Raw genomic sequence first — 22,601 nt, 5'->3', positions numbered from 1 at the left:
GGCATTGAACAGACTTCTTTATTCTATTTAAATCATGTGACAATGTGACCAACGCTGCTGGTCCCACATATCTCAATCTGTATCAAGTCACATGATTTAAATAGAAATGAGAGAGTCTATTCAGTGCCTGGCAGTTGGGATTCTTCATGCAAGCTCATAGTAACACACAAGCAGTGCTTTAACATTGCTTTGCCTGATAAACAAAAAAAAAAACATAAGCCAAGATTGTGTTACAGATACGATATTTATTTTTGCATACACATAAGACAATAAAATAGAAAGAAGGTGGATTAGCAAAGTGATTTGCATCGTCAATGGTCAATGATGTTACAAGGCTAAAAAGACCCTGATGATGTAAAAAAACTGAACCAATATATGATTTTATATTATGTATTATGTTATAAGGTGGTGTTTGACATTGGCACTTCCCAAATTAAAACAACTCAAGTTTAAAAGAGAAAATAAGACCAATGACAACTGTGGATAATGACAAGAGGCAAGAGAATTGGTTTTAAAGCCTTGCACTTTTTTTTATTAGTTTGGACTAAAATCCTTTTGTTTGCTCTCTACTTCAGTTAAGAAAGGCAGGTCTTTTTATTTTTAAGAAATAATAATAATAATACTAATAATAATCAGAATATAGAAAAACATAAACAGGTACACTTTTATGAGCTGGGTTTGCCATTTTTAGTCTTCCAGACTACCACAGCCACCATCAGCGGTATGATGGAGATTGGTGTCAGGATAAGAGCCAGCACTATCTTCTCAGGTGGGTCTCTGTACACATTAAAGAAGTCGCAGTATTTGAAATATTTAGAGTGGAGGTGCACAAAATAGTCTTCTATTAACTTGTTCGGCCAGGGAATTCCTAAACAATCAGCCATTCTTTCTGTGCACAGAGTAAAATTACTGTAGAGGCTGTAAAGAAAAAGTATGGAAGAAAATATTAGGAAGTTCTTGCACAAGTGGGCAACAATTGTGTCCCTGTGTGTGAACCGAGCCTGTCCATGATTAAGTGTTGGTGCTTGTATGGTATTTAGTATATCCAAAAACTTAATTATAAAGACAGTGAGATTTATCTCACAGCAGTCTTTTTAAAATGACCAACAACTTAATAACCTTATATCTAAATGAAAAATAAATGCGTGTTTAACATGTACTGTAATACATACATTTCAAATACCGGTAAATTACATTCTGAATTGAGCTAGCTAAACAAACCAAAAAAAAAAAAACACCAAACACTTAAGAATGTGATTCAAATTTGTATTGTACATCACTTTGTATTTAGAGTACTCTACCAACCTGCTGACATTATTCCATGTGCACCAGCTCCCCTTGTCCAAGGAATACATGCTATGGTTGAATTTTTCCCAACAAATAATATCAATAATCATATCATAACAATGAAGATGGGTCCAATTGTGCTTGTGCACATGACAGATTTGTGAAAAGTAATCGCAGTAAGGGTCATTTTTATTGGACTCTGCAGATACAAAAAACAAATAATTCAAGTTTTTCATCATCACCGGGTTTTAATGTTATTATTATTATTATTATTTTATTTCTTAGCAGATGCCCTTATCCAGGGTGACTTACAATTGTTACAAGATATCAAATTATACAGATATCACATTATTTTTTTTACATACAATTACCCATTTATACAGTTGGGTTTTTACTGGAGCAATCTAGGTAAAGTACCTTGCTCAAGGATACAGCAGCAGTGTCCCCCACCTGGGATTGAACCCATGACCCTCCAGTCAAGAGTCCTACCCACTACTCCACACTGCTGCCCTGTTAATATATTGTAAACCATCTAAACCAATCTAAAAACAGTACTACATATATACAGTGCCTTGCATAAGTATTTACCCCCCTTGGACTTTTCCACATTTTGTAGTGTTACAATCTGGAATTAAAATGGATTTAATTGGGATTTTTACCATTTGATTTACACAACATACTTAACACTTTGAAGGTGCAAAATATTTTTTATTGTGACACAAAAGTTAATTAAACAAAAAAAAAGACATTTGTTGGTTGCATAAGTATTCACCCCTCTGAGTCAATACTTGGTAGAAGCACCTTTGGCAGCAATTACAGCTGTGAGTCTTGCTGGGTAAGTCTCTACCAGCTTTGCACATCTGGATCCTGCAATTTTTGCCCATTCTTCTTGGCAAAATTGCTCAAGCTCTGTCAAGTTGGATGGGGACCGTTGGTGAACAGCAATTTTTCAAGTCTTGCCACAGATTCTCAATCGGATTGAGGTCTGGGCTTTGACTCGGCCATTCTAAGACATTCAGGTTCTTGTTTTTAAACCACTCCAGTGTAGCTTTGGCTGTGTGTTTAGGGTCATTGTCCTGCTGGAAGGTGAACCTACGCCACAATCCCAGGTCTATTGCAGACTGAAACAGGTTTTCCTCTAGAATTTCCCTGTATTTGGCTCCATCCATCTTCCCCTTAATCCTGACCAGTTTCCCAGTCCCTGCTGATGAAAAGCATCCCCATAACATGATGCTGTCACCACCATGCTTCACCGTGGGGATGGTGTTCTCAGGGTGATGAGCAGTGTTGGCTTTGCGCCACACATAGCGTTTTGCGCTGAGGCCAAAAAGTTCAATTTTGGTCTCATCAGACCAGAGAACCTTTTTCCACATGTTTGCTGTGTCTCCCACATGCCTTTTGGCAAAATCCAAACAGGATTTGATATGTTTTTTTTTTCAGCAATGGCTTTCTTCTCGCCACTCTTCCATAAAGCCCAGCTTTGTGGAGCGTCCGGGTTATAGTTGTCCCATGGACGGTTCCTCCCATCTCAGCTGTGGCTCTCTCCAGCTCCTTCAGAGTTACCATTGGCCTCTTGGTTGCTTCTCTGACTAATGCCCTCCTTACCTGGTCACTGAGTTTTGGTGGACGGCCTTCTCTAGGCAGAGTCGCGGTTGTGCCATATTCTTTTCATTTTTTAATAATGGATTTAACGGTACTCTAGTGGATGTTCAAAGTTTGATTGGTACTTCTCCAGAACTTTATCCCGGACTTGTTTTGATAGCTCCTTGGTCTTCATGATGCTGTTTGTTTAAATATGCTCTCTAACAAACTCTGGGGCCTTCCAGAAACAGGTGTATTTAATCTGAGATCATGTGACACTTTAATTGCACACAGGTGGACTCCATTAAACTAATTAAGTGACTTCTGAAGGCAATTGGTTGCACCAGAGCTTATTTAGGGGTGTCACAGCAAAGGGGGTGAATACTTATGCAATCAACTCTTTTCAGTTTTTTATTTGTAAATAATTTTGAAAAATATGTAGATTTTTTTCCCCACTTCGACATTATGGACTATTTTGTGTAGATCAGTGACAAAAAATCCTAATTAAATCCATTTTAATTCCAGGTTGTAACACTACAAAATGTGGAAAAGTCCAAGGGGGGTGAATACTTAGGCAAGGCACCGTATATATATCAGGTGTTTTAATTTTGATGATATTTTCTATTGCTCTAATAATCATCTGATCTTTTAATCTGATCTTTACCTTTGTTAGTGTGAAACTTGAAAGTTCACGGTATACCAAAAACTGATCTGTTAAATACAGTATTCTAGGGCTGTAGGGCAACTGGTAATTTACAGTAATATATATGCTCTGGATGTATTTTTTCCATCTTTTTCTGTAAGACATGGCATTAGCTGAAGGAAACGTAAATGGGCAGTACAGCTCCAAAAAAAAACATCAGATTATATCACTGAAGGGAATTACTTGTAATAGTTAATTTGTGCAAAGTAGACTATGTAAGTAATCATGCAAAGACAAACACTGACATTTTAACCCATGGGATATCCTGGGTGACTAAATGCAATTGCGCATTTGCTTTTTAAAGGTTAACTGAATAATAATCATGCTAAGAAAAATGTTGTTGTACCTTTAGCTGTGCCATTGGTCAGACTCCCAGCTGTATTACCTAAAAGAGAAAACAAAATAAAAAAAAGATTCTTCATCAATCTATGATCATTATCCAGTCATCAAAATAAAAGTATTACTTGATTGCCTTAATGTATTTCTGAATATGACTATTGTATTTAAGAGTGCAACTTATACATATACTGTGCATACACACAACCTGTCATTCATCTCTGAAGAATAAATCAGTACAATATTCAGCAATATCCAGATTTTGGTTAGGTAACTACAGTAGATTATTGTGAAATCTGCATAAACCCATTTTATTTGCACTGCCACTGTGATAGCCTACACTGCACAGTATATATTGTTAGAACTTGAAATTCTTAAACTTGAAATTATCATGCTGTCATTCCACTTAAACTTCCCATTGAGAGAGAGATGCAATCATACACGCAATACCCCGAACTGTCTTAAATATAACAAGAATTTGCATGAAGTTAAAAATTGCTTACCACATAAAAGCAAAATTGAAATCTTCAAAAAGTTGCAAACGCTCTTCATCTTAAGATGAACGGGCTATCCCCCACACGGTAATAATTAAACGAAAGTCTAAACTTTAATTAGGCAAGTAAAACATAACAGGAAACTCTGAAGGGTGGAATTAACTGCAGACTACACGAGATACGAGATATAACTCATTGCTGTCATCCAACAGATGTTTGGAACCCACGCTGAGCTTGTAAAAGGCTCTCCCTCCTTGCGAGTTTGAGCCCATCTGGAAAGCCTCTTTTTTTTTTCTCAGACAATACCCTGCCTCCCTCTTCATTTATTTATTTGAAGTGGCCAAACAGGAAACATAAGCAAATATTTAGTACTGGAGTTGTTTTGATGAAAGGCAATCTGGTGTGAAAAGGGGTGTGCTCGCTTGCAGACGCTGCCTTGTAGTGTCTCCGAGATTCATTTATTTATCCCATAGCTGCCATAGAAAGACAAGTGGGGACTGTCAACACTGAGAGAAACTCTGCTGTTTATAAAACCTTGATGAAATTAATGCTTGTGACAGCTAAGTCAGGCACAGTGTCAGTCAGAGATTGCCTTGGATCCAGACGTTTTCAGTTTGCATTTTGTCAGGTAATATGTTTTTGTTCCACTTCATGGGTCATTTCACCTCAAAACATACGAGTAAACAGTGGAAGCAACTGGTTGGTTAATGACAGAAAATAAGGTGTTGAAGAGGTGGGGGACAATCTTACTCTCTTGGTGAAATGACTAGTGCAAGACTACCTGAATGTTAGCCTTTCAAATGGAGATTTCCTTAATTTAGCATAGGACTTGATCATTTTAAAAATGTGTTTCTTTCATTTAATACCTACATAGAATTATTTTGTTAGCTACAATCGCTATAATATACAGTAAAAGTTGATCACTCCACAAGCCTAGCCAATAATGAAAAGACAATGAGAATGGTCTGTAAGGAGGATAGCCAGATGTTAATCTCTGTTCTACAAGGAGTCTTGGAAAGGGATTAATAAGAAAAACTGCAGATGTTTAATACGGGAACAGCTGGTATATTTGCAATAACAAAAACTTTGAATTCTTCAAAACTGTCACAATAAATAACGTACAATATATGTATCCTGCAAAAGCAGTGGAGGATTGGCGCTTTGATTTTACAGCTGTTGCAGAATCTGAAAACAAAACTCAATTATTGTTCAAGCAATCCATAATTATCAAGTAAACAAATGATATAGCTTGGGGCTTATGGGAGAAGTCTGGGTCACCAATTAAACATCTGCTAACCTGAACCTCACATTGAACCAAAACAATTACTGCCCATATGAAATAATAATATACTAGCAGTACCATGCTGCCAAAAATCCTTAAAGTCCCCCTACTGTAGCTGCAAAATATAACAGAGCTCTGTGATTTTTGGCAGGGCTTGTGTTTTCTATAGGGCTTTTTCATAGAATTAGACCCTTCATTGGATGGTAAATTCTCACATGTTACTTTTTTCAATAATATTGAAATTCCATGCAAGAAACTAAAATATAGTTAATATAGTACAGTACCTTGTGTTGTCTGTTCTAAGAGTGTTCCATTATTATCTAAAAGAGAAGGTTAAAGGTTTTACTTTTTGAGAGTCTAGAAAGTGCAGTCGATGCAAAAATCAAAACAAAACACTACGGGAGGCATTCTGTTATTGTCTGCTTTCTCCTCCTCCTTTGTCTTTTAAAATGCTTTTTTTATGGCATGCAATAATTCTCAAAGGAGTTGAAATGTAATGTCTTTTCTGTGTGGATCGATTGTTCAGCACTCCAGACACACTTATTGATTATGATAGTCCCAGAGGAAAGGCATGACTAGTTCAGTAGTTTGGGACAAATCAGAAAATAATTTTTGATTAAACTATTTATTGAAGCAATGCGGGGTATGCGACAGAGGTGGAGATGGGGAAGGTGGTGGGTTATGAATGAATCAAAATGCATACGATGGGTAAGTGTTGAGGGTATTTCAATTGGTGATGTGGAGATTGGTTCCCCCCTACATGCATGTTTGTTATTTATCCTATTTTTATGTAAATGATGCATGTATAATGCTAGTAAATGTGAGCTTGCAGGCTCTTAAGGTGTTTTATTGTAGGTGAGACTGGACCTGTCAGAGAGGACTGGATGGTACAAGTTTAGGGTTAGGGTTAGGGAAAGTGGTCTTAAAATTAAGGTTTTATTTGGAAATGCACGGATATAGACTTATATACAAAGAAGAATTACTTTGTTACAAAAAAATAAGCGAGTACAAATATTAGGAAGGGGAACCAATATCGCCGAATATTTTGGGGGAACATGTATTTTGTAACACCAGGATAAGCACTATAGGTGGTTGGTGCAATTCAGGGTGATTCCCCAGTGCTGGAACAAATCCAGCTGTGGCTTATTCTGGCTGGGAATAGGTTGATCAAATCAGCCTTTATAGACTGCTACAGTAAAGCATTTCATTTTACAAATCAACTGTTATGTCCTGTGATTTTAGTTATTGTGTAGCTTATCTTTCACTCGTAGTTGTCATAGTTCAAATCACAAACTGTACCGTACCTTCAACTGTTGAGTTTCTATAGGCTTGCCCACCATTCCCTAAAAAACAGAACAGGGGAAAAAGTCAGTGTGAATTTCAGGATTGAGGTACGTGGATGGGGACCAGATTTCCAGAGTGAAAAACTGGGACATTTTTCAATTCATTAACTCTCTAGCAACTCTGAAGCAGTTCAAATAATTGTGTGTATATATTAGTCCCACAACTGGGACTAACTTAAAAGGCTAAATTGGCTGGTGGCACTACCAAGATAAACTAGACAAGTTAAACCAACCTAGCACATTGGCACTATATTACTGTGCAGTTAACTTGCTAAGCACACTGCTACAGTTTTGTACTTTAAACAAAAAAATGTGAATACAATGGGGGGAAAAATGAAACAATTTAACAATTTGACTGTTTCTGACCGGGACAAAAAAGGAAGGCTGAAAACTGGGACCATCCCAGTTTTCCCAGGACGTCTGGTTAGATGTTTGGAAGAATCTTGTGCACCAAAACCTATAGTGGTGGAAGATATTTACTATTGCAATACTGCAATGTTTAAACTAGCCAGGCTGGCAAAGAGTGACTCGCTTGCTTCAAAGATCAATGTGTTTGTGTGTTTTTTTTTTCTTTTTCCTTCCTGTACAGATTTAAGGAACTTCACTGTCACTATGTCAGGTAGGCATAGTAAGCTTATCATGAATATATCCAAATAAATTAAACATTTTGTATACTGTACAGTTTACAACATCCTAGTATATCATTTACTTTTTTTGAAGCTCATTTTTGTTTGCAACTTGTATTTAGTCCCCATTAATGAATAAAATGTCTCGAAACACTATTTCAAATGCAAAACAGCCACACATGTTTAAGCAATTACTCAAGTATATTTCAGTTAAAAAAACAAACAAAAAAAAAAACATTTGTGACAGAAATGCCTATGAAGAAGCTGGCCTGTGCTGTGACATCAGACCCGGAACAAACACACAGCACTGCGTGTGTAATGAAGAGACATCCACAGCAGATTGCGGAAATGACAAATGGGCTGCTTGCGTGTTTATTAAATGAACAAATAAAACACTTTAACAAACAAAATACTTTGACAAAACAAACAGGTTGAACAAAAACTGACTAACCCTAAACATACAAAGACCGTGCTGGTCCTCCAACACTAAGTAGCAATTGCTAGTATTTATTTATTTATTTATTTATTTATTTATTTATTTATTTATTTATTTATTTTCTCCTCACTCTCTCCCGTTCTTTCGCCCTGAACACACAACCTCGAGTAGGTGAAACGTGTACTTATATATACAGTTGTGCCGGGATTCAATTACTAATTAATAATTCACTTGAATCCCAGCACGTGAACTAATTTGTGTAATCCCCGTGCTCGCATACTAATACACATTTTATCTGTACGTGAAGTGATTGTGCAAAAATACGTATTACAAATATACATTTTAAATCACTCGTGCTCCACATAGCCCCATTATATCCCGTGCACCAATACCTATACACCAACATTAACACACCACACCCAACATATAACACAAAATATGCACAGGGCAGGGCACACTGCCACAGGGAAGCATAAATATGTTTGTGATGTGCAATTGTACGTGATAAAGAATTAAATAATAAGTTATGGTTTCAAAACTACTGTAAAAATAAACAACTAATTAAAGGGCTCCCTATGTGGACTTAAGTCATTGCTAGTTATTTTTAAAAACATAAACACATTCAGTTTACCCTATACAGCACTAAAAGAGTACCCCTTGTTGGCACTGTGTTTTAAATGTTCACAAACAAATATATATATATATATATATATATATATATATATATATATATATATATATATATATATATATATATATATATATATATGAGACTTGTTACAGAACATGAGGAATTGAACTACTCCATTGGCACACAATCATTTTTGGATTCTAGTTATAGGACATTGTCCAGAGTGCTAGGTGTGGTGTTTGTACATTCTTTTCTAATTGAGTGCTGTGATAGTTTGTTTTTTTCCCCATGCATATGAATTACCCTGTATGTATTCCACTATTACCAAGAGCTTTGAGACTGACAATTTGAAAACATTTGATATTTATCCCCTGTGTTCTTTCAGTATATCGTGGACACCACAAATCTCACATTTCATTTAGTTTGTTTATTTATTTGTATCTCCCCCCCCCCCCCCCCCATATATAAAAGTGTCCGACATACATTAGTAAATGAGAGTCAATGAGTTTTGTAATTCGAGTATACCAAGTTACAACACAGCCTATGACTTCTAACCAAAATGTAAAAAATTGATCACTGATTATTATTGGAGGTCCCAGATATATATAATGTGTGTGTGTTAAACACTAAATTGTACTTACCCAATAGCAGAATTAACAAAAGACTTAAAGCCGTGCACATGGTCCTCATTTTAAAGGTTGTTTTAATTCCTGTCCCTCTGGTGAACTAGATAAGTCTAAACCTTTGTTACAGAAAATCTTTTTCTTCTTTTTTTTCAATAACAGGACATTCCTATTTCCTGTGATGGGTGGTTTAAGCTGCATGTCACCCCTCCCTCTCTCAAAAAGCTAACCCTACTGCTCTAATGTTTGCATTTCAATGTATCTAATTGAATTAGCCCATTTATCACTGGCTGCTTTCACAGAACCCCATTAGCACTAATGTTAATTTAGGTAGTTCACAATTAGAGATAATCAGGGTCTGTGAAACCAGCCATATACAGTAAGTATGCATTTATTATTACTTATGAATTACCAAATCTGCCTAATCTGTTAATTTTTTTTAAACCATTTATGAATAGATTTGATCAATTTCTTTAGTTTATGGAAACATTCTGTGGAGTAGTGGTTAGGGCTCTGGACTCTTGACTGGAGGGTTGTGGGTTCAATCCCAGGTGGGGGACACTGCTGCTGTACCCTTGAGCAAGGTACTTTATCTAGATTGCTCCAATAAAAACCCTACTGTATAAATGGGTAATTGTATGTAAAAATAATGTTTTATCTTGTAATAATTGTAAGTCGCCCTGGATAAGGGCTTCTGCTAAGAAATAAATAATAATTCAATCAAACTTTCAGGAGGAGTGGTATAGATGTGTTTCAAAATAATAGTTAATTGAATAAACACAGTTGTGTAGTTCTTTTTGTTTATGTTGAATAGCAGCATAGAATAGCATTTTTGGGGGTGCTGTATGTTTGTATTGAATCAACTCCCAATTTGCAAGTAAAATACAATGATTACATACATGCGGATCTGGAAAATAAATAGAAAACAGTTTACACCAAGGATAACAGGCTTAGCCTCAGTGAATTCATATGCGGTTTCATGGTGAAATCTGTAGAGACAATAGCAATAGCTGGCTTTGGTACAGTAATAGTGTTTGGAGCTCAGAGTTGTTTGTATTTTGAAATCTGGTTCAATTGTGCTATATACGTTTAGATCACCCACACTGCCCTGGAAATACAATACAGTACAAACAGACAACATAATAAGCTGCCTGTTAAGGCAGGTGTGTGTTAGTAAAGGGAACACAGGTGTGACAATGCTGTTAAAGTGAAACTGGTTAATTATTATTATTTATTTCTTAGCAGACGCCCTTATCCAGGGCAACTGACAATTGTTACAAGAAATCACATTATTTTTACATACAATTACCCATTTATACAGTTGGGTTTTTACTGGAGCAATCTAGGTAAAAGTACCTTGCTCAAGAGTACAGCAGCAGTGTCCCCTACCAGGGATTGAACCCACGACCCTCCGGTCAAGAGTCCAGAGCCCTAACCACTACGCCATTGCTTTTTTAATTTGTAGCGGGTGTGACAATAACTCACAGGGTGAGCATCGTGTTTTTTTTTTTTTTGTTTGTTTTTTTAAATGCTCATACAGTGTAACCTCGTAACTTTGATTCTGTAAGTTACACAATTGAAGGACCATTTTCAATTTAATAAGCGGAGGTAGAGAAGCCAGCCAGTGAACTAATCTAAACAACAAAAAAAAGTGTCCCAGCTTCCCGGCTTTTATTCTTTGACTTTGCTTTTCCAGATGACGAGAGACACCAGAATGGGGATGATGCAGACTGGGGTGATGGTGAGCACCAGAACCAGCTCGCCTTGTGGGTCAGCGTACACGGCCTCCTCTGTGGTGCAGTTTGAGAAGTACTGAGAGTGGATTTGCACAAAGAAATTCTCCACGATCATGTTGGGAAAGTAGCAGCCTGTAAACTCTGACACGTACTCCGCGCATTCTGACATCTCACTGTAGTACCTGGAGAGGAAATCAGCACACACGGTCACTGAGAATCTCCAGCACCCCCCCCCCCAAAAAAAACTCTAGACACCCCCACACCCCCCAAAAAAAGATGTATGAGGTATGAGGGATCAAGTTCCTGTGTTATTAATATATGAATTTATTAAGAGACAATTCATGCAAGTAGCACTGAAATCCAACTTTAAATAATACAAGAAGCACATCATATTAAATACAAATTACAGTAGATTCTTGTTAATTTCATAGCCCAGATGCCTAACAGTTTTATGCAAGTAACCAGTGTATGCAATTATCAGTAACATATACAGTGTTATGCATTTAATTGTATACCTGATAATTTCATACAATTGTACATTTCTTTTGAAAATGTATGTTCCTTATTCTGGTTAAATGCATACAACTCTTAGGCACATGGGAAGTGCAATTAACTGGAATCTACTGCATGTGCATTTTCATAAGAAATGTGCGAGACTTTTTTTTAAGTTAACAGGAATATGCAATTACAGACGTCTCAGTGTATAGGAACACCTCCTAAGAGAACGCTTCAGCTAAGAAAACACCCTTGTGGTGAAACTGATTTTTCCCATTGTAAATGCTCCGCCTAAAGGAACAGGGACTTCGCTTAAAGAACACTTTTTCGGCACCAATAGTGATTCGTTCACAACTGATACAATACTGTTTTGTAACCTGATAACTCATCATCACACTTAAATTCAAATGGACAGCATTAATCACATTTGCAGACAAATAAAATAGTCTAAAAGAGGGGAATGGATCATTGTAGGGCCAGTTTTACACAGCAAAATTATGATCATACTATTTTTTTTTATCTTGATGTATCTTGGGTCATTAATTAACCCCTTAATATACACAAAACGGTTTCTTCTTAAAATACATTTGAGAGTGATCACCCGGAGGAAATTGACAATTTGGATGACCAGATCCATCTTGTCAGTAAATTTCAAACCCTGTTCCATGCACCTCATTGCAAAAATAAGAAAGTTAGCATCATTTGTATTTGTGGGACACATATGTCCCTTGTACCTGAAAGGGTTAACTAGGGCTTTTGCACACAAACGCATATCACTTTCACTAACAAGAATAAGAAATGGAACTATGGAAATAGAATTATTGCGAAAGTTAAATACATTTCTCAGTACACAAAAGATTAAATCAATACTAACCGGGTGACTTTAGTCCAGTTACACCAGTTCTCCTTTTGCATTGCTATTTCTCCATGAAAGGGAACCCAGCAGTAGGTAATGTAATCTAACAGTAGAGTCTCATTGCATTTAAAGATGTTGTACATCTCCTGATTTTGAAATTCATCTGAGAATAAGAGAAGACGTGTTTAAATGCATGTATTGGTGAGTTGACCAAATAAAAATAATAATAAAAAAAATAGATTTAATATATATTTTTTTTAGTTTTCCAGATCTTGTACCATACATACCTTCGTCTTCTGTATTCCCCAGGGTTTGTTTTCCCCAGCCTGAAATATAAAGCAACAATGAATGTGCGCCTTTTCCTTGTGGGATAGTGCAAACTTTTGTCCTAAACACATGCATGTTTTAAAATAAAACAAACAAACTAAACAATGGAAAGCTTGGAAGTACCAACCAGTCTAAAGAGGGAAATGACACTGAAACAGGCCCATTAGTGCTATTATAACACCATTTTGTAACCTCAGGGAAATCGTGTTATCCTGATCTTTTACAAACAAGGGTTCTGCAGAAAATGAGGAAATGTTAACGCAGACCCTCTTTAAACGCAGTCAGGTTTTTATATTCGTGTCCTGGGTCATTAATCAACTGAAGTATTGATCTGAAGTCATTTCACTGCCCCTGAACACACACTTCTGTGATTATGGAAATCCCACTCAATCTATGCTGAAACAGAGTCGTAGTAAATTGAATTAGTTGATTGAATAAATAATAAAAACAATTGCAATTGTGTTTAAGGTCTTGTTATCGTTTTTTTTTTTTTTTTTATCATCTCCAAACTTTTGGATAGTTAATAGCAGTGAGCTTGATGGCTCAAACACTCTTCAGTCCCTGCAGCCCATAGAGATTAATTAAGCAACGTGACATTAAAGCTAAGAGATGGATTTATTGTTAAAATATTGGCATTATTTTCATCAATATTAAAAACAATTGTATTTAGTAACAGGCTTTCAAAAGAAATCCAGCGCACAGGAGAGAACTGTTCTGAAAATATTATAAAAGTTGCATGATGGTGTTCTGTTCTTAGTTATTTTGCTGCATTACAGGATTTGGTCGCTGGTGGCACTGTTGTGCAATAGAAAATATATCCCAGGAAACTCTTGATAACAAGTTGCAATAACTCACAATTATTCCTGGTAAAACAAACGAAAAAAAAGATGTAGTTCAGTGGGGTAGTCGAGCCGGAAAGCGCCGGAACGGAGTGCCTGTAATTTTTTGAATAGGCAGAAGCTTCACTTAAAAGTTAACTTAAAAATCAATTTAAGAATAATTTTGATGCATGCGCACCGATGAAGCAATCTTGTTTTTCCGTGTGGAAATCAAAATAGTCTTTCTGTACCATGCCATTGAATAGGAACTACTGATGGTACACGAATCGGTCTTTACAAGTTTAATAACTTCAATCTAGAGAGGACCTTTTGTTTCTCCACGTTTTCTCTCTTCCTTTACAAGAGAGCGCTGTTGTTTTATTGATTACGGATATAAGACCGCTAAAATGGTTACCGCATGCCTTTGCATTTAGGACGTACCATTTAAAACCATATTTGTCTTATAACAATAGCCCTGTGTAAGGGTGCTTAATACAGGTTTGAGACCGTTGCTGGGTAAGCGAATTGTTGTGGCTGGTCTCGTTAGACAGGTGGTCGCTTAATACAGTTAAATAAAAGCACAAATATTATTGGGAGGAAAGTGGTCACTTAGACCAGGTGGTCGCGAAATAAAGGTGGTCACATGAGCAGGTTTGACTGTATTTGTTTTATACTTTACTGGTAACTAAAAGCATTATAATGAGCATAACGGTAGTGATAACTTATAGAAAATAAACTTTCTAAAACATATTTTGCCTCTAGTCCAAAACAGAAGGAAGGGTCACAATCAGTCAAAAAGAAGCCGAATCAGCTGGTCACTTACATTTTTCTATTTGAGCATCCAGTAACTTGGACAAAAATATGAACCACTAATGCATTTAGCAAGAAACTAAAAAAAAAAAAAAAAAAACTCAAAGAAAAAAATCACAAATCATATTATAAGCACTTAAAAAAAACCCCAAACATTTCAACTTTTTTATCCCATTAAAAATCCAGTGAACAAGCCATTGAACAAACCCATTTTGACAGTGGTAATATCATATAGAGTTGGTAATTCACAGTTAATTATTTACGAATTATAGTATTTCCTGTTGAATTTATAACAAATTGACATTAATTGCATACAAACATTTCAATTTGCATTGTTCACTTTCACTGTTAACTTTCTCTTGTGCTGGTCCATCTACACAAAGAATCTGCCACCAAGAAATTACAACATCAACAAAACAAAAAACTGACCATGACCAGTTGTAAATATCCTACATCCCCAAACAGCTCAAAAGAGATCTTAGAAACATCTATGCATTTAAAAAGGAAAGCAGGTGAAGAAACATACCCCACAGCAGCAGTGGAAATAACATCTGCATCAATCTGGTCATTATGGGAATGTTAACCTTGTCCAGGCAAGCGCTGAATGAGTATCTAAGGTTAAGATTTGGGAAGTCGTTAATATATATGGCTCTCCTTAAATCATTTCTATTCAAAGAACAAAAGGCTACCGCCCCCTATTGTGACAGAGCCAACGCCAACATTCTATTTTGTTTGTGTGTTTGTTTTCTTAATCCTTGTGCTTTACTGATTGCAAGATGTTAGATTAGATACCACCTCAGACTTTGAGGTTATGAACAGGAAATACAGTAATTATGTTTGTTTGTTTGTTTGTTTGTCATTTCAGTTCGAAATCTAAGTTCTTTTTTTTTTTTTTCCTGGCACAAATTAATAGGAGAGAGAAATATTAGTAACTTGGGTCATTCAGATTTTTCCTATTTTCAGATACTTAATTACGCTGTGGGTGAGGATGTGATAATAACTGGTACCAAACGCAAATTCGGATGTGTTTTTATTTTTTATTTTTTTAAATGCTCATACAGTGTAACTTCGTAACTTTGATTCTGTAAGTTACACAATTGAAGGACCATTTTCAATTTAATAAGCGGAGGTAGAGAAGCCAGCCAGTGAACTAATCTAAACAACAAAAAAAAGTGTCCCAGCTTCCCGGCTTTTATTCTTTGACTTTGCTTTTCCAGATGACGAGAGACACCAGAATGGGGATGATGCAGACTGGGGTGATGGTGAGCACCAGAACCAGCTCGCCTTGTGGGTCAGCGTACACGGCCTCCTCTGTGGTGCAGTTTGAGAAGTACTGAGAGTGGATTTGCACAAAGAAATTCTCCACGATCATGTTGGGAAAGTAGCAGCCTGTAAACTCTGACACGTACTCCGCGCATTCTGACATCTCACTGTAGTACCTGGAGAGGAAATCAGCACACACGGTCACTGAGAATCTCCAGCCCCCCCCCCCCCCCCCCAAAAAAAAACTCTAGACACCCCCACACCCCCCCAAAAAAGATGTATGAGGTATGAGGGATCAAGTTCCTGTGTTATTAATATATGAATTTATTAAGAGACAATTCATGCAAGTAGCACTGAAATCCAACTTTAAATAATACAAGAAGCACATCATATTAAATACAAATTACAGTAGATTCTTGTTAATTTCATAACCCAGATGCCTAACAGTTTTATGCAAGTAACCAGTGTATGCAATTATCAGTAACATATACAGTGTTATGCATTTAATTGTATACCTGATAATTTCATACAATTGTACATTTCTTTTGAAAATGTATGTTCCTTATTCTGGTTAAATGCATACAACTCTTAGGCACATGGGAAGTGCAATTAACTGGAATCTACTGCATGTGCATTTTCATAAGAAATGTGCGAGACTTTTTTTTAAGTTAACAGGAATATGCAATTACAGACGTCTCAGTGTATAGGAACACCTCCTAAGAGAACGCTTCAGCTAAGAAAACACCCTTGTGGTGAAACTGATTTTTCCCATTGTAAATGCTCCGCCTAAAGGAACAGGGGCTTCGCTTAAAGAACACTTTTTCGGCACCAATAGTGATTCGTTCACAACTGATACAATACTGTTTTGTAACCTGATAACTCATCATCACACTTAAATTCAAATGGACAGCATTAATCACATTTGCAGACAAATAAAATAGTCTAAAAGAGGGGAATGGATCATTGTAGGGCCAGTTTTACACAGCAAAATTATGATCATACTATTTTTTTTTATCTTGATGTATCTTGGGTCATTAATTAACCCCTTAATATACACAAAACGGTTTCTTCTTAAAATACATTTGAGAGTGATCACCCGGAGGAAATTGACAATTTGGATGACCAGATCCATCTTGTCAGTAAATTTCAAACCCTGTTCCATGCACCTCATTGCAAAAATAAGAAAGTTAGCATCATTTGTATTTGTGGGACACATATGTCCCTTGTACCTGAAAGGGTTAACTAGGGCTTTTGCACACAAACGCATATCACTTTCACTAACAAGAATAAGAAATGGAACTATGGAAATAGAATTATTGCGAAAGTTAAATACATTTCTCAGTACACAAAAGATTAAATCAATACTAACCGGGTGACTTTAGTCCAGTTACACCAGTTCTCCTTTTGCATTGCTATTTCTCCATGAAAGGGAACCCAGCAGTAGGTAATGTAATCTAACAGTAGAGTCTCATTGCATTTAAAGATGTTGTACATCTCCTGATTTTGAAATTCATCTGAGAATAAGAGAAGACGTGTTTAAATGCATGTATTGGTGAGTTGACCAAATAAAAATAATAATAAAAAAAATAGATTTAATATATTTTTTTTTTAGTTTTCCAGATCTTGTACCATACATACCTTCATCTTCTGTATTCCCCAGGGTTTGTTTTCCCCAGCCTGAAATATAAAGCAACAATGAATGTGCGCCTTTTCCTTGTGGGATAGTGCAAACTTTTGTCCTAAACACATGCATGTTTTAAAATAAAACAAACAAACTAAACAATGGAAAGCTTGGAAGTACCAACCAGTCTAAAGAGGGAAATGACACTGAAACAGGCCCATTAGTGCTATTATAACACCATTTTGTAACCTCAGGGAAATCGTGTTATCCTGATTTTATTATATTTTTTACAAACAAGGGTTCTGCAGAAAATGAGGAAATGTTAACGCAGACCCTCTTTAAACGCAGTCAGGTTTTTATATTCGTGTCCTGGGTCATTAATCAACTGAAGTATTGATCTGAAGTCATTTCACTGCCCCTGAACACATACTTCTGTGATTATGGAAGTCCCACTCAATCTATGCTGAAACAGAGTCGTAGTAAATTGAATTAGTTGATTGAATAAATAATAAAAACAATTGCAATTGTGTTTAAGGTCTTGTTATCGTTTTTTTTTTTTTTTTTATCATCTCCAAACTTTTGGATAGTTAATAGCAGTGAGCTTGATGGCTCAAACACTCTTCAGTCCCTGCAGCCCATAGAGATTAATTAAGCAACGTGACATTAAAGCTAAGAGATGGATTTATTGTTAAAATATTGGCATTATTTTCATCAATATTAAAAACAATTGTATTTAGTAACAGGCTTTCAAAAGAAATCCAGCGCACAGGAGAGAACTGTTCTGAAAATATTATAAAAGTTGCATGATGGTGTTCTGTTCTTAGTTATTTTGCTGCATTACAGGATTTGGTCGCTGGTGGCACTGTTGTGCAATAGAAAATATATCCCAGGAAACTCTTGATAACAAGTTGCAATAACTCACAATTATTCCTGGTAAAACAAACGAAAAAAAAAAAGATGTAGTTCAGTGGGGTAGTCGAGCCGGAAAGCGCCGGAACGGAGTGCCTGTACTTTTTTGAATAGGCAGAAGCTTCACTTAAAAGTTAACTTAAAAATCAATTTAAGAATAATTTTGATGCATGCGCACCGATGAAGCAATCTTGTTTTTCCGTGTGGAAATCAAAATAGTCTTTCTGTACCATGCCATTGAATAGGAACTACTGCTGGTACACGAATCGGTCTTTACAAGTTTAATAACTTCAATCTAGAGAGGACCTTTTGTTTCTCCACGTTTTCTCTCTTCCTTTACAAGAGAGCGCTGTTGTTTTATTGATTACGGATATAAGACCGCTAAAATGGTTACCGCATGCCTTTGCATTTAGGACGTACCATTTAAAACCATATTTGTCTTATAACAATAGCCCTGTGTAAGGGTGCTTAATACAGGTTTGAGACCGTGGCTGGGTAAGCGAATTGTTGTGGCTGGTCTCGTTAGACAGGTGGTCGCTTAATACAGTTAAATAAAAGCACAAATATTATTGGGAGGAAAGTGGTCACTTAGACCAGGTGGTCGCGAAATAAAGTTGGTCACATGAGCAGGTTTGACTGTATTTGTTTTATACTTTACTGGTAACTAAAAGCATTATAATGAGCATAACGGTAGTGATAACTTATAGAAAATAAACTTTCTAAAACATATTTTGCCTCTAGTCCAAAACAGAAGGAAGGGTCACAATCAGTCAAAAAGAAGCCGAATCAGCTGGTCACTTACATTTTTCTATTTGAGCATCCAGTAACTTGGACAAAAATATGAACCACTAATGCATTTAGCAAGAAACTAAAAAAAAAAAAAAAACTCAAAGAAAAAAAATCACAAATCATATTATAAGCACTTAAAAAAACCCCAAAACATTTCAACTTTTTTATCCCATTAAAAATCCAGTGAACAAGCCATTGAACAAACCCATTTTGACAGTGGTAATATCATGTAGAGTTGGTAATTCACAGTTAATTATTTACGAATTATAGGATTTCCTGTTGAATTTATAACAAATTGACATTAATTGCATACAAACATTTCAATTTGCATTGTTCACTTTCACTGTTAACTTTCTCTTGTGCTGGTCCATCTACACAAAGAATCTGCCACCAAGAAATTACAACATCAACAAAACAAAAAACTGACCATGACCAGTTGTAAATATCCTACATCCCCAAACAGCTCAAAAGAGATCTTAGAAACATCTATGCATTTAAAAAGGAAAGCAGGTGAAGAAACATACCCCACAGCAGCAGTGGAAATAACATCTGCATCAATCTGGTCATTATGGGAATGTTAACCTTGTCCAGGCAAGCGCTGAATGAGTATCTAAGGTTAAGATTTGGGAAGTCGTTAATATATATGGCTCTCCTTAAATAATTTCTATTCAAAGAACAAAAGGCTACCGCCCCCTATTGTGACAGAGCCAACGCCAACATTCTATTTTGTTTGTGTGTTTGTTTTCTTAATCCTTGTGCTTTACTGATTGCAAGATGTTAGATTAGATACCACCTCAGACTTTGAGGTTATGAACAGGAAATACAGTAATTATGTTTGTTTGTTTGTTTGTTTGTTCTTTTTTTTTTTTCCTGGCACAAATTAATAGGAGAGAGAAATATTAGTAACTTGGGTCATTCAGATTTTTCCTGTTTTCAGATACTTAATTACGCTGTGGGTGAGGATGTGATAATAACTGGTACCAAACGCAAATTCGGATGTGTTTTTATTTGCGAGCTTTACAATGGGATCCATCGATTCATTTAATAGAAAATATATCTGTGAATCAACTGGGGGAAGCTCCAGAAGTTACTTCACTGACCACCTGTCTGAGCTTCATACGGCCATGTCCTTTTATTTAAAGATTTTTTTCAGGCACAGCAAACAGCCATTCAGAAGACAAAGCCGGAGATTATCTCTGGATAGCAAACCCCCAGTAGATTAATAATGACCCAGGACACAGGGAAGAATATCCAAAAAAGGTTGCAATCACAACACATCACCATAATTGCATTTATATAGCACCTTTCAGGGCAGGGTCTATACACTCTAAATTAGAGGCTTCCAGTTTGAGCAAATCCCATGGCAGGGCTGGAGAAATCAACTCTACACCCACAAACATCCACAGTCTCAACCTGCTGTGTGGTATCCTTAACAGCAATATCCAACACTACTTGTGCTGTAACTGTATCATTTGTATTTGAGTAAGAGGAGGAAGGACATACTTTTATAAAGCCTTGAATATTTTTTTTAAAACTGCAGCATTTCCAGCTTCAGGAACTTCCTGTAATTTGTTGTGTCTGTCTGTAGGATATGAAAGCTACATAGCTATATAGGAGATAAATAATCATCTATATCCAGAAAGGAAAAGAGTGTTTCAGAACACAAAGCTTTCAAAAAAAAAAAAAAAAAAATTCATTTCCTATACAGGCGCCAGTGGCTGAAAAGAGAAGGAGCCAGAAGAAAAACAAAAAGTGCTTCATCCTGTCCCAGACAGCGTGACCCACTCTGTATTACAAAGGGTAGCTCTTTCTGATTCTCCCTTGAGAAAGGGTTTGCTTTTTCTGTTAGCTGCACTTCACTACACACCCTTTGCAAAAACTGTCACAATAACTGGTTTGAATGAACGTGTTCTTTTCAGGTGTCCACATTGTAACCTATTATTTCATGGTGATGAACATGGTTCTTTCGACTCAGTTTTATGTTTCTGCCACCAACTGGGACACCTTGAAAGCCTTTTTAAATCAGCCATGTTAGTGGATAGAGGTCAAAGACCTCTCCAACTCACACTGGTGAGTATCCAATGGGAAGAATGCAAGAAGTGGGTTTTAGATTTTAGACTGCAGAAGAAAATATATATATATACTGTATATATATATATATATATATATATATATATATATATATATATATATATATATACTTTGTCAAGGAAAGTGTGTTTGAAAACAAACATTGCAGGTATTTATAGGCTTTTTGATGCCATGGTAACCACACATGTATTTCTCTTTAAATCTAATGTCTTTGTGATGTCATTCACTATGTGACAGATTTTTTTAAGACTGAATATATTTTCTTCTTTATTTGTGATTTCTCTTTTATCTTAACCAATATATTTGCACTCTTTGCATGTGCTTCTACAGGTTTCAGTGTCCCTTAATGTATCTATGATCCCTTTATGTTTACTGTGGACTAATATGTCAGCTAAATTTGCATCCCTTCTAAAAGCTACAATCGGTGCTTTTGGAATTTTTTTTTTTAAATGTTCTGAATTATGAAATGTTGGGTAATAATTTAGAATATGTAATTATTAATGGTACTCTCTTAACCCCCTCTTTCATTTTTTTTTTTATAATCAAGTAGTTCACTCCTATTGCAGCAGTGTGGAGTAGTGGTTAGGGCTCTGGACTCTTGACCGGAGGGTCGTGGGTTCAATCCCTGGTAGGGGACACTGCTGCTGTACCCTTGAGCAAGGTACTTTACCTAGATTGCTCCAGTAAAAACCCAACTGTATAAATGGGTAATTGTATGTAAAAAAATTAATTGTAAGTCGCCCTGGATAAGGGCGTCTGCTAAGAAATAAATAATAATTGAGTTTGTCAACTTTTCTCCATATCCTCTTTTCTTAAGATTTATTTTTAATTCCTATCTCTGTTTTTTTGTAGTCATTTTCATCAGAACAGATTATTTTTATCATTATACCCTAAAACTATCTTGATCATATTTAATATTTCTTCTGTAGGTATCATGTTCTTATCTGCTCTGTTTTCCAGCATCTCTTTACATGCTTCTAAAGTTTCATGCCTGGGAACACTGGCGTACAGGCATTTTACATCCATGAAAAATAAAATGGTGTTCTCTGGAAGTTTAACTTGTATATTATTAATCATTTTCAGAAAATGTGTTGTACCTTTAACATAGCTAGGTAAGCTTTCAGCATGTAGGTGCAGCTGCCTTTCAGCTATTTCCTCAATAACATACAGTATGTTGGGTTATCAATTGTGCTAACAATCATTCACATCGGGTGTTTACCATTTTGAATAAGGTGATCATGGGTGATAGCTGAGTTAATGTTGTGGTTAATGTCTGTGCTGGTGCTGGTGCTTGTGTTATGTGCTGACCTGTTTAGGAACAATTCAATAATTGATCATTTAATGTTTATCTGGCTTACTAACAATATTTAATTGAGATATATATATATATATATATATATATATATATATATATATATATATATATATATATATATATATATATATATATATATATATATGTAGGCAGAACATAGAGCTGTGAATTATTTATATTATCAGGGAAATACTGGAGGTAGGCGAATTAATTTATAAAAGGCAGTTCT

At 36.0% G+C, this 22,601-nt stretch overlaps 1 protein-coding gene across 4 annotated transcripts; it reads right to left on the bottom strand.

Annotated features, from left to right (window-relative positions):
- Positions 1-225: 225 nt before the first annotated feature.
- On the bottom strand, positions 226-19,793 carry ramp2 (receptor (G protein-coupled) activity modifying protein 2). 4 transcript variants are annotated; one of them, XR_009310067.1, is made up of 9 exons: positions 19,491-19,793; positions 17,286-17,324; positions 17,017-17,161; positions 14,911-15,823; positions 12,717-12,755; positions 12,448-12,592; positions 9,361-11,260; positions 6,988-7,026; positions 5,967-6,003 (listed from the first exon to the last, which is right to left on the bottom strand). XR_009310067.1 is itself a non-coding variant. In XM_034055472.3 (6 exons), the coding sequence occupies exons 1-6, from the start codon at positions 9,407-9,409 to the stop codon at positions 666-668; spliced, it is 597 nt and encodes a 198-aa protein (XP_033911363.1). In that variant the 5' UTR covers positions 9,410-9,886; the 3' UTR covers positions 226-665. The 4 variants fall into 4 exon arrangements, 3 of the variants coding, with proteins under 3 accessions (XP_033911363.1, XP_058862633.1, XP_033911364.1); XM_034055472.3 differs by lacking the exons at positions 12,448-12,592; positions 12,717-12,755; positions 14,911-15,823; ... (1 more) ...; positions 17,286-17,324; positions 19,491-19,793 and adding exons at positions 226-918; positions 1,306-1,486; positions 3,918-3,956 and having other exon boundaries at positions 5,968-6,003; positions 9,361-9,886; XM_059006650.1 differs by lacking the exons at positions 5,967-6,003; positions 12,448-12,592; positions 12,717-12,755; ... (2 more) ...; positions 17,286-17,324; positions 19,491-19,793 and adding exons at positions 226-918; positions 1,306-1,486; positions 3,918-3,956 and having other exon boundaries at positions 9,361-9,889.
- Positions 19,794-22,601: the final 2,808 nt, after the last annotated feature.

Source organism: Acipenser ruthenus, chromosome 33, assembly GCF_902713425.1.
Source record: "Acipenser ruthenus chromosome 33, fAciRut3.2 maternal haplotype, whole genome shotgun sequence".
In the NCBI taxonomy this organism is placed as follows: domain Eukaryota; kingdom Metazoa; phylum Chordata; class Actinopteri; order Acipenseriformes; family Acipenseridae; genus Acipenser; species Acipenser ruthenus.
Note: the sequence above shows the minus strand (reverse complement) of the source record. Positions and strands in the feature narration are given on the sequence as shown.